The sequence below is a fragment of the Anas acuta genome, chromosome 2 (genome assembly GCF_963932015.1).
Source record: "Anas acuta chromosome 2, bAnaAcu1.1, whole genome shotgun sequence".
In the NCBI taxonomy this organism is placed as follows: Eukaryota; Metazoa; Chordata; class Aves; order Anseriformes; family Anatidae; genus Anas; species Anas acuta.
Genome location: NC_088980.1, coordinates 106,298,297 through 106,310,434, shown reverse-complemented (window position 1 = coordinate 106,310,434; position 12,138 = coordinate 106,298,297). Strand labels below are relative to the sequence as shown.

The window sequence follows — 12,138 nt, the reverse complement described above, 5'->3', positions numbered from 1 at the left end:
CAGGAGCTGCAGGTTCCTAGATGTAGATGAGGGATGTTATAAGCACGGATTGTATTTTCTCTGGTTGCTGATGCTGTAGCCCTAAGAGCAATGCAAGCATCAAACCTGGAAAAAATATTATTGTCTGTCTGTCATAAGTGCGCTGGAGGAGGAGTGTAAAATGTTCCTGTATGTCAAAAATCAAAATCAAATCCACTAGAAAATATTATTTTCATTTGCACATTGAGAAGATGTACACGCCCAAAAAAGACATCATCAGCTGTCCAGGCCTGTGATCTAGGCATAAACTTAAAAGTTGAAACATTGCATATGTTTTTTATTTGAAATTGAGGTTTATCAGAACTGTATATTCAACACTTTTCCTCCAGTGGATTCTGTAAATGCTTTGTACTCTTAGCTTGTAATACTCAAGTACTTAGAGCCTTCCCCTTTACTAGAAGAAGGATATTGCAAGTGCTTTTAAGTATAGTTATTCAACTACTTCCTACCAATACCGATTACTGCATGCCATCATTCAATTATTAAAAAAAAAAAAAAAAAAAGACTTTGAAATATATTCATTCCCCTTAAGGTCCTTCTTGAAGTAAGTTATGATTTTCTAAATAAGATGGCATGTAAATGGTATGGCTGAAGTTTATGAAGCAATGGATGCACAAGGTACTCACCACAAGTTAAATGTTGTTGAGGAGCAAACTTTTCATAGAAAAGAGACATTTTTTGATTGTCCTGTTAGAAGTTAGTATTTGTAAGCTGTTGGAAAATTTTTAGTAACCCAGATTTGAGACTCTATGTTTAATCAAAAAAGTAGTGAACGAGTAGAAATCCGTAACTACATTTATTTAAATCTAACATTAATATGCTTAACTGAAATGTGCTTTTGCAGTTGCACCCTCATAATAAAATAGTAAAGGATCTGCAGAATAACTTTAGGACAGTTATTTCAAGAACCTTGCTCCACTGCATGTTGTTTCTGCTGTTACAGAAGTGCAGGTGTTGGTTTACTATGGCCAGAAGCCCCAAGAGCAAGCAAGGGAGAGGATGAGTGGGCATGACAACAGTGCTCTTGGAGTGTCTCTTGCTGTGTCCTAAAATCTTGTGAACACACATTCTTGGTGTTCCAGATTTCCATTGCAAAGAGTGAACAGAACTTGCTTCAGATCAAGAGAAATAATGAATGTTAATAATAAGAAGAAAAATAAAGGAATAGAGAGTTGTATGACTCAGATATGCAGACTAACATAATTCAAAAGGAAGGTCCCTGCAAGCTGATGAGAATCCATTTGCACTAATTATGCTATAGAAGCTACATTATTGTAATTTTGAAGTTGCAAACATACTTTTGTGACGCTTACTACATAGCTATACCAACTTGAAGTGTGTCTTTAATCAAAATCATTCTGGTGGGTGCAGATTCACATGTAGCCATGCATACTCTATCTGAAATGACTGTGATTTCAAGATTCATATTTTATCTTGCCTTGCCATGTGTATTCAATACATTGAGCTGAACCAAGATTACTCTGTAATCTGTCTGGAAATCATTTGAATGAAAACGATATTCACCAAAGAAAAACAGATTTATCCAGCCCAGAATTAGGCCTATATGAGGCTCCTGTGTTAGATAGATTTCTGGAAACTTCGAGATAACGATTGGAAAATAGCATACCTCCAGAGGCATTTGTGACTATACAGGGAGAGAAGGGGGCCTCCACTGCAAACTACTATGCACAGTCAAATGGTATGGAGGATGGGCCCCTGCCCGTGTGAATTTTTGTTATGTCTCTGTGGCAGCTTAGCACGGTCAAATCTTGCTGTGCAATTACAACAGGGAAAAGGGTACTAATAAGGGAATTGTGTTTATAACTGCAGGTTCCTCAAGATGAATGGTCTGGATATACTCCACGAGGGAAAGATGATGAGATTCCCTGCCGACGAATGCGTAGTGGCAGTTACATCAAAGCCATGGGGGATGATGACAGTGGAGATTCAGACACAAGTCCGAAGCCATCTCCAAAGATTGCTGCACGGAGAGAGAGCTATCTTAAGGCCACACAGCCATCCCTTACAGAGCTCACCACCCTCAAGTAAGTCAGCCATCGAGATCATATAGAACTCTCCATGGAGAGATACATTTTCTTCTCCTATTTCTTTCTGTCCTTCACTCATAGGCACCAGTTAAGGAAAGTATTTTAACAACTGTGTTTGGTCACTTCTGGTATGAGCTTTTTTGAATAATGGTAGATTTGACCATGTATTTCAATGTTACTTCGAAAAGGGGCTCCACTACCAGTGCTTTGAATTTGCAAAGTATTTCAGCCTGTTAGTATTAAGTGAAAGTGTTCAGGTGTGTACAGTAGGTCTGTTCTTTGAATACTTTGCTGAACTGTAACTTAGGCCTGCAGAAGCTTTACATAATTGCATGTGTGTATACATATATATATGTATATATACTCATCATGAATAGCACATGTGAAATTAGCCCTAAGCTAATCGTTGCAACTCATCAGAGAGCATCTGACATTTAATTAAAAAGAACAATGACTTTTGAAAACAGACAAATCTGTGGTTTCCACTCCTTAGTTCACTTAGAATCACACTATTTTGTGGAGAAATGTAACTAAAAGTGAAAATACTTAAATTGTTTATGAAAGCTTTAGTCTAGAGGGATGACAAATTTATGTTTTTTATGTCATTTTTTATTTCACTGGATCCTTTTAAAAGAGACCAAATTCTCGTGAAAATTGTACAAATTAATAGTTTGGGTATTAGTGTTTTCTTCTAAATGATTCTAAAACGGAGAGCTTTCCTAAAGCAATAAAATAAATTATATCCATAAAAGAAAATAGAGTGGATTTAAATCAACAATTGTTTCTGTCTGTCTTCTGCAAAAATGTATAGTGAATCATAGTTCACCGAACCAAAAATAACTTAATTTTGGTACAACATGCCTAAGGCTGTAGCTTTAAAATGGAAATAAAAAGAGATGTATCTCTTCTAGTATCTGTGATTAAAGACAAAAGACTCCTGCATTTTGCTCATTAATTTCCTCCCCTTCCTTGTACTACTCTACCCCATTTCTTCCCAAAGATTTTATCTGAGAAATAGGTTGTAGAGGAAGGTGTTTGATCTTTGTTAAGAATGTTATGATCTTGACATCAGTGATGAATAGACCAAAAGACCGGAACATACTTATTCCAGCTCCCAATAGCAGCCTGCCTGACTGTCTCAGGGGAAACCAGGAATTTTGTCTGCTCTGTCCATTAATGTAAAGGGAGAAAGTTGTCTCATTGTCTTTGGGGATCTTCACGAACTTGCTGCATGTTGCTCAAAGTTCATGACTACTCTCATCATCCAGCAGACTTTATCATACCCTTTCCTCAGCCAAAACTCCTCTGCAGTTAGGTATAGCAACCTCAGTATAGCAACCTAGGAAGGTGAATATAAACATTAGGTGTCAGCACAAACTCCACATAGCCATGCTTTGTGCACAGACACACCATGAGGAATGACACTTATCCATTCCGAGCCTTAAGAAATATACATTCAGTGGTTCCATATTATATAAGTGAAGCACAGCGAATCACAATGATTTGCTCTTGGTCATTTGTGTTCTCTCTAGATAGGAGATTTGCAAAATAATATGGAATTATTAAAAAGTCTTTCATGTCACTGTTCACCCCAAAGGACGTTAGTTAGATCAGAGGGGCTAGGCAGCAGAAGCATTTGGGTTTAGCTTTGAAATCATTGTAATTCAGCAAAGTTCTGTTATGAATCCTTCATTTCACATATGTCCTTTAATCCATTCCTATTCAAGAAAGCTTTTATGAATGTGCTTTATTTTAAGCTGCACATGATAAAAGTCATTTAAGTCTAGGAGCTATGCAGAAGTGCATTGTAAATGTCTGGGTGGAAAAAATAAGAGGAAAATGGCAAATGGTATTAAACAAAAAACAAAAACAAAAACAAAAAAAGAGGACAAGAAATAAAGTATATTTAATTTCCTGATGACTTTTCAATATCAATTGGCATGAAGTAGAACTATTTCTTTTAGTCTAGATCGATACATGATTTCTTGCTGGGAAACCTTTTCACTTTCAGAGACTAATTGTATAATATATAATTATGCATGGCTTTTATTCCTTTCTGATGAACTTTATTTATTTATTTATTTGTTTATTTATTTATTTATTATTTGAGAAGTAGCCAAGAGCTCGCTCTGGGAAATTAAGTTTGTTAAGCTAGGTCTTTTTTGCAGACTTCTTCACACCTTGCTAGTTGTATAATTTGACCTTGACCTACAGAGGCTTGCTTATTCATCCCAAGGCTGTGCTGATTACTCTGAGAGTTGTGATAGAATTTTACTAGCTTGTCAGCCAGAGACTAAATTAGAGCCCCTAACTCACTGAATATAGGCCATCAAGCAATTGTGTAATGTGTGATAACAAGTTATTTCCTTGACTTACTGTTGACTTGAGCTCATTTAGCACCTGATTAAAAGCTTAATGGAAATGAGCCAAAAGCCACTCTATTCAGCAGACAGCCTTTTATTGACACTAGTGGACTTTTTACCTGACCTGCAGAACATTATTAACAGCTTAAAGCTGAGTGGTATTCGCTTTTTTCATTAAGTTTCTTCTGTCAGCATAGAAAAACGTGCCTTGTGAAATCAGTCTTCCTACAGTGATAATTGTCAAGGATCTTTTGCATTTCTTTCTGCTTTCTTTCTCTCTCTTTTTTTTTTTTTTTTTTTTTGTATGCAGTCTCCTGTACAACAGGTAGTTGGCTTCACTTTCATCTTTGGCAGGAAAACAACTTAAAAACATGTCCCCTTTTGCTTTCGCTGTTTTTTGCAGGGAGTTTTCATTGTGTGGGACTTCTCTCTGAGTCTAATATTGGTCTCACAACCCACGCTATTCCTCCCACCTACCTACCTACCATTGCTCATGCGTCTACTCTTCTAAGAAAGGGTTTTCATTATTACCAATGTTTCTTTTAATATAACGAATAACTTTTGAACAGCACAACTGTGCCATTTCCCCTTTACATAATACAAATTTATTTTCCTGGGATTTTTTTCTGAGATTTTTTTTTCTTCCTATACTTTACAATCTCCCTCCTACCATATTCCTCCCATGCCATGGTTTCTATGTGGTTACAGCATAAATCAAGTGCTATGGTACCATTCTGAATAAAGCACAGCTTGCTGTGATCTTGAAATGCACACCTCCGCTGCTGCACTCTCATTATCCTACCAGGAAGTGAGCAGCTTTCTCTCAGTGTGCTGGCAGTATACTCCTGGTGTTTAATTTTTCACAGCCCAGATAAACTGATCCAGATGGAAAAAATAAAAAAAAAAAAAAAAAAAAAAAGAGTGAGATTCCGTTGCCCATTCCTGAAAGGTAGCATAAGTTTATCTTGTACCTGTAAGCAGATAGAAAATGGACTGGTTAGCTAACTTGTCAAGAAGGTGCAGTCAATAGATAACTGACATTTCTATTACAGCTGAGCTTCATTCAAGACTTATTCCTTTACTATCTGTATGTACCTCTGTATGTACATTGGTTATGTTCAGCCTGGTTTTCACTGGGAAAAAAAATAATGCAATTACATCATCTTTCCACATGCCATCTGTCACTTCAACCTCCCAGTACCTTTGAAATCCATTGGCCAACTTTTGTCAAGTTTGCTAGAGACTGAAGTCTGAAAGATAGGAAGTTCCAGTAAATTTTATGAAGATTTGTAGCTGGATAAGGGTGAGAAAATCTGCAGTAGTCTTTTAGGATCTCTTGAAAGAATATGGGTCTAGTATCCAGGAAGTCACTGCAAAGTAAAGCTTGATGGCAGCCTGAAAAATGAGGAGTATGGAAAAGATCAGAAAATCCTGCTGAGGACAAAAGGTCTAAGAGATGTATCCTGTTACCATAGATTTTCTAATCCATTTTTCACCTTTTTTATTCTCCATTCCTTGCACATTCACTGTTTACAATAAGTGTTTTCCAATTCAACACTGTTGCTACTGTGAGAACTTCAATTGTTTGGGTCTCCTGCACATCTTTTATTATTATTATTTTTTCTCAAATATTGTATTTCTTAATGGTAATCCATTTGTGCACATTTTACATAGGTTTTGGTTTATACACAGTTGCAGGCTTGTTGCTTTGGACTCATGTTTTTTCATATAAACTTCTTTCTGAAAGAAGTCGTACTTACTGACCACCAATGCATTGAACCACTTTAGTGATTTTGATACTTTGGAGATGCATGCATAGAGTTCATGCAAAAAGGAGAGAGAAGAGTAGAAATTACATTTTTCTTAACAAATATTTGTATTCAAATTTTTTTAACAGAGATACCATATTTTCCCAGACAGTTGTGACTTGGAGAAACACCATTCTAAACACTGTAAACACTGTTTTATGAGCACAAAGATACACCACTGATGATGTAGACAGTGTGTGAGCAAAGAGCAAAAAGCATTAGGCTTTTTTATTTTTTTCCCCCATGGTACAGAATTTGTCTGTGTAATTTCCATCATAGCTGCATCTCTTCCCGTGGATTACTGATTCATAGATGACTGATACTTAAAATAAGCCAGGCAATTCCTGACTTTAAAGCCAATCAGAGACTTTCCAAAAATAGTATTTCAAAATATGTGCATATTTATATGTGCACACATATTTATATGTGTACATATATTTTTATGTACTTACGTAAAATGTGTCAGGTTTTTCTTATATATTTTAAGGAGTCTGATTAAGGAAATAATATCAAACCAAGATAAAGTTTTTTGAAAATCTCAGTGTCATTTTTCTTTATGTTCTATATAATAACAGTGAATGGTCAAGCTCATTTAGGAGGGAGAATCTGGTAGAAAACTTAATAACAGTGAAATATACAAGAAGAAATAGAGGTTGAGGTAGAAAAGATACCTGATTTATACATCCTGAATTCAAACTTCTCATCACCTGTCTGAATTGATATATGGTCAGTTCCTGGGGAACAAGCTTTCAAGCTAGGGTCAACCTACATTAAAACTACATCTTGAAAGATAGAATAGAATAGGATAGGATAGGATAATTTGAAGAAAATATTGATAGGTTAATTTTATTGATAGGATAATTTGCAGAAAAACTCCAGTCATCCCATTGTTACACTAGTAAAAGATGCCTCAGATAGAAAATCCTGCGATACCTGTAGAAGTTAAATATATCAAAAAAATATATAACCTGCAAAACTCTCAAGTATTTTTGCTTGTGTGGTAATTTGTGGAGGTCAGAAGGGAGGTGATACGCACATACGGAGTACGTCATCTGCACTGAGTGAAGTAATGATAAAATTGCATAATGTCTGTATTCGAACATGATGCTAGGACCAATGTGAATGAGAAGATGATAAAAGGTCTTAAAAGCTTTTTACTCTAAAGACCCAGCAAGTGATATGATTCATGGCAAGAATGCTACTAAATACACTGAAAGATGGAGATCATTCTGGCTTTGATTTTCCTAGTGATGCAACACGTGTTTGTGTACATAGGTATCTTCATGGCTTCACAAATGCAAATATACAGCTCTCAGAAAACTGTGGAATAATAAAAACTCTGAAGATAGTTCTCCCACTTTCTCAGCTTCCTTAAAATGCTGTCCTTGGGAAATGCCTGTACTGAGGGAAAAAAATGCAAGAGCTAAGGCTAATTGTAGCCTGAATCACTGGCTAGGTTATTCTGGACATCAAACAAACTGAAGGTGAATCCAATGTCCATACACTGCACTTCAGTGTCCAGTGTCACATACATCCTTAGGAATGAAAAACATCTTTGTCTTCAGAATGAAGTCATGTTTACTTAAAGGTTATTATATATTACTATAACATGCTCAAAAATACCCTGCCCACCCCCTCACATAAACAAAACAAAACAAAAACAAAACAAAACAAAAAAAATGAGTCATATAAACAGAAGCTTACTTTCTTTTTTCTTAATGGAAGTGCTGTCCTCATTCTGCTAAAATTAATGAAAATGTCCCATTAACTTCACTGACACAGATCACAGATGGAGGGGAGAGGAAAAACATGAGGTGATGCAATATCCTCATCTTACTTACAATGAATATTTTTAGACACATGCTTGTTAATTTTCTTTCTTGTTGAGTGACTTCCAATTAGGGAACAATGAGTTTCCTAATTAATACAAGAGCGATAATCTGATTAATCTTTTATTAGTATTTTACAGTATGTTTCCAGTGCAGTGTTTCATTGTTTCATGTTGCAATCATTTTCATCAAAACTCTAGCTTGTGAAAGATGTGTTTCCCTTTTTCCTTCAGGTGTTTTTGTTTGTTTGTTTTGTTTGCTTAAAGCAGGAGTTTTTTAGATTTCCCATGAAAGAGACTGGAGCATCTCCATGAATTTTGGATGCTCAGCTGAAAGAACAGTATTCTGGAAATACTGTTGGTCTAGGTAGCAACATTCCCAGGCCACAGTCACTGATGCATGAAATATTACTTAGCTTTTTATATGTATTATTGCCATCTCTTCTCTTGTCTCTACAAAAGCTAGAGAGAACCTGTTGGACAGCTTTTTCACTTTTCAGGCTGATGTGTCAGGTATGATTAAGGGCAGTGAATAATTTATAAATCGGAATAAAATTTGAAGGCAAAAGAGTAATAAAAAAGTACATTTCTTTTAAAGTAGTAGGGGGGCATACCTCTGAATACAGTGATTTTCTTATGGCAGTTGACATCAATTTTGTATATATTTAAAAAGCAGAGGATAATGACAGAAACTTTATTGTAGGAGCTTAGAGCAATATTGGACCTTTTCAACAGGAAGCTAGCATCTGTAACTTACCACTGATTAATATATGAAGTCAATTAATCCTTAATATCACTGACACATATGTGAAAAACTTATCCCCCGGGGCAGCATCCCTTCTGGGTTTTGTGGTCCCTCACACACAGGTATGATGAGTTCCTGTACAGAAATGAATTCTCTGTGAAGGAAGACAAGGCATTCCTGCAGTTCACTGCATGCTATGTAGGTGGGATTGGTACTCCTCCTCTCCACTTCTGTGAGGATCCTCACTAGCTTATCTTGTCGGTGAAGCTGAAATACTCTGTCTTCAGTAAGCTGTTGCGGTCTCACTGCTACATTACTTACCCATCATAAAAGCGGCCCTGGTATCAGTCCAGACCTAGCTCCATCTGCTCTTACACCCTGTTAATTCCGTATAGCCATAGTTGTATAAATATTGATTTTTTTATTGTTCCTCTAAGATGACAAGTCAGAATATTGTTGTAATTTATGACCTAAACTACTGTTGTTGTTTCACCTATACTCTTTACCTTTACTTGCTGAAATTTCAGGAAATGAGTGTGGTGGTTTCACATTGACGGGCAGCTAAACTCCACCAGACTGCTCTCTCACTCTCCCTCCTCAAAGGAAGAGAGGGAGAAAATACAATGGAAAGGGCGCAAGGGTTGAGATAAGAACAGGGGGATGGCTCATCAATTGCCATCACGGGCAAAACAGACTCAGCATAGGAAAATTAATATTATTTATTGCCTATTGCCAACAGACTAGAGCAGTGAGAACTAAAAGCAAACTAAAAACACCTTCCTCACCTTCTCCCCCAAACAGAATATGGGAACAGGGAATGAAGGCTGTGGTCAGGTCCTGATGCTTCATCTCTGCAGGGTTACTCTCTGCCCCTGCTCCCTGTGGGGTCCCTCTCAGGGGATGCCATCCTTCCTGAACTGAGCCTTCGGGGCTTCCCACAGGCAGCAGCTCTTCCAGAACTCCTCCCTCATGCCTCCGTACCACAGGGTCCATCCCCCAGGAGCAAACTGCTCCAGCACAGGTCCCCCAGAGGTGGCAGCTCCCCCCAGAGTCCCTGCTCCTGCGTGGGCTCCTCTCCACAGGCTGCAGCTCCGGCCCGGGACCTGCTCCTGTGGGGACTCTCCATGGGCCACAGCCTCTTCCAGGCCACATCCACCTGCTCCACCGGGGGCTCCTCCACCCATGGGGGGGCTGCAGTGTGGAGATCTGCTCCATGGGGGACCCATGGGCTGCAGGGGGACAGCCTGCTCCACCAGGGGCCTCTCCACAGGCCGCAGGGGAACTGCTGCTGTGTGCCTGGGGCACCTCCAGCCCTCCTGCTGCAGTGACCTGGGGGTCTGCAGGTTCTCACCCTTGTCTCCCAGCTGCTGTTGCACAGCAGATTTTTTTTTCCCTTTTCTAAAATCTGCTCTCCCAGAGGCCCAACCAGCATCACTCATTGGCTTGCCTCTGGCCAGCAACAGGTCTGACACGGGACAGCTTCTGGACTCTTCTCACAAAGACCACCCCTGCAGCCCTCCTTCCCACATTACCAAAGCTCTGCCACATAAACCCATTACAAACAGTTACAATTAACTTATGTAAGAATAAGCATTGGAAAAAAACTTTAAATTCGCTAGTCATCTTTTAGGGTTTAGGGGTTGTTAAAACTGTAGGCCAACAGAACTGGAATCTGGTAGCATAGTCATGGATTTTCAGAGATGTGTTTTGCAATGGCCATCACTTAGACTTTTACAGGATCTGCTGAATAACAATTCTGATAATGATGTTTGTAAGCAAGAATCACATCTTCTAAACATGTGTATTTAATTGATCCCTCAAGTAAGTTATTTGCTGTCAGGAGGCTGATGTAGTCATTTTTTTTTACTGTCATCATGACTCTCCAGGCTGGAGGGAATACTAAAGGCTGTCGCATCATTTGCATGAACATCAGGTGGACATTTTTTAATAAATTAATTCATCTTTCCTATGCTAGCCTTGAACTTCCTTTCAGGGAATATCTGAACAAGCTTCCATAAAATATGAAGAGCATGTTTGTACACACGTATGAAAGATTTGTGTACAAGTATTTACTATGAGAACATTTGTTCACATTAGGGAATGTAACCCATGTCTGACTTATCTAAAAAATGAATACAGAACACTTCGGTTCCAATGCTAATATATAATAAAATATAATATATATAATATATATATAATATATAATAAAATTCTATTTCAAGCAAACACTATGTGATTAATCCATTTGATAAACAGAAAAATATCCAATAAATTTTAATAATGAATATATTAAAGTAAATATCAGTAAACATTTAGATAACAATTTTTATGCTATTCACTTATTTGTAGAGAAAGGGCATGTACAACCTCTGCTGGGATCATCATGTAACAATCCCATCTGCCTGAAGAGCAGTTGAAATAAGAGAAGAAAAGTGGTCTCAAACTCTTGTTCAAATCCAAATTCCCATTCAAATTTTGCAAATATAATGGAAAAAAAAAAAAAAAAAAAAAAAAAAAAATGATAACTGTTATATGAACTACATCTCCCACTCCAGAACGTAATAGTTGAGGTACTCTTCCTGTAGTGGTACCTCTGGCATTTCCATTCAGCCTTACTCATAAGAATTATGTGTCAGCCTTGAAAGAGTCCTTCATCTTTTCTTCTTTCCTTTTCCCAAAATGTATTATCAGATTCTTTCTTGAAGAGCTGTTTAATTTGTTCCAAATATAGTCTTGCAAAATAACAGATATCAACAGCCACCATAATAGGAAATTATATGGGCAATTGTTGAAGTTAGTTTAAAATATGGGAGAACATGTTTAATATATAAAAACAGACGGTTTCACATTTTTTCATGTAAAGAGTTAAAGCAGACCTGGTTTTCATTTTTTGTAAAAGGATTCCTGGGTTTTTAAAGTATTTTTCCAAAGTTTTGTTAAAATGTTGACAAAATGTTCACCTATTTCTTCTGAGGAAATACGTTGTTATGAAGAAAAGAAAATCAGAAATTCAGTCATATTTTGTTATTCAACATGGACTTACTTTTAGTGGCATGTCTCTATCTCAATAGAAGGAATATTATGTGAAGCTGTTTTTTGTTTTGTTTTCTTTTCCAATTTTGTAACTTTTATGAAGATTATGCCATTATTTAGTGATGCTTCTTCTCTGCCTTCTCTGTTTGTGCAGAGCAGGTATCCCCTTATCTGGGGAATATGTTTTTCTAGTTACTGATTTTATTTATACAGTACTACAAAAACTTTGACCCCTATTCCATCTCTACCCCTATACCATCAAAAGCCATAGGTC

The 12,138-nt window shown here is 37.2% G+C and overlaps 1 protein-coding gene across 10 annotated transcripts in view; it reads left to right on the top strand.

Annotated features, from left to right (window-relative positions):
- Positions 1-12,138, top strand: part of DLGAP1 (DLG associated protein 1) — a 419,465-nt gene that overhangs the window by 289,498 nt on the left and 117,829 nt on the right. For all 10 annotated transcript variants that reach the window (XM_068671536.1, XM_068671535.1, XM_068671534.1 and 7 more), the window contains one exon: positions 1,870-2,084. In XM_068671536.1, the coding sequence (XP_068527637.1) occupies positions 1,870-2,084 (215 nt within the window). The remainder of the gene's footprint in view (positions 1-1,869; positions 2,085-12,138) is intronic.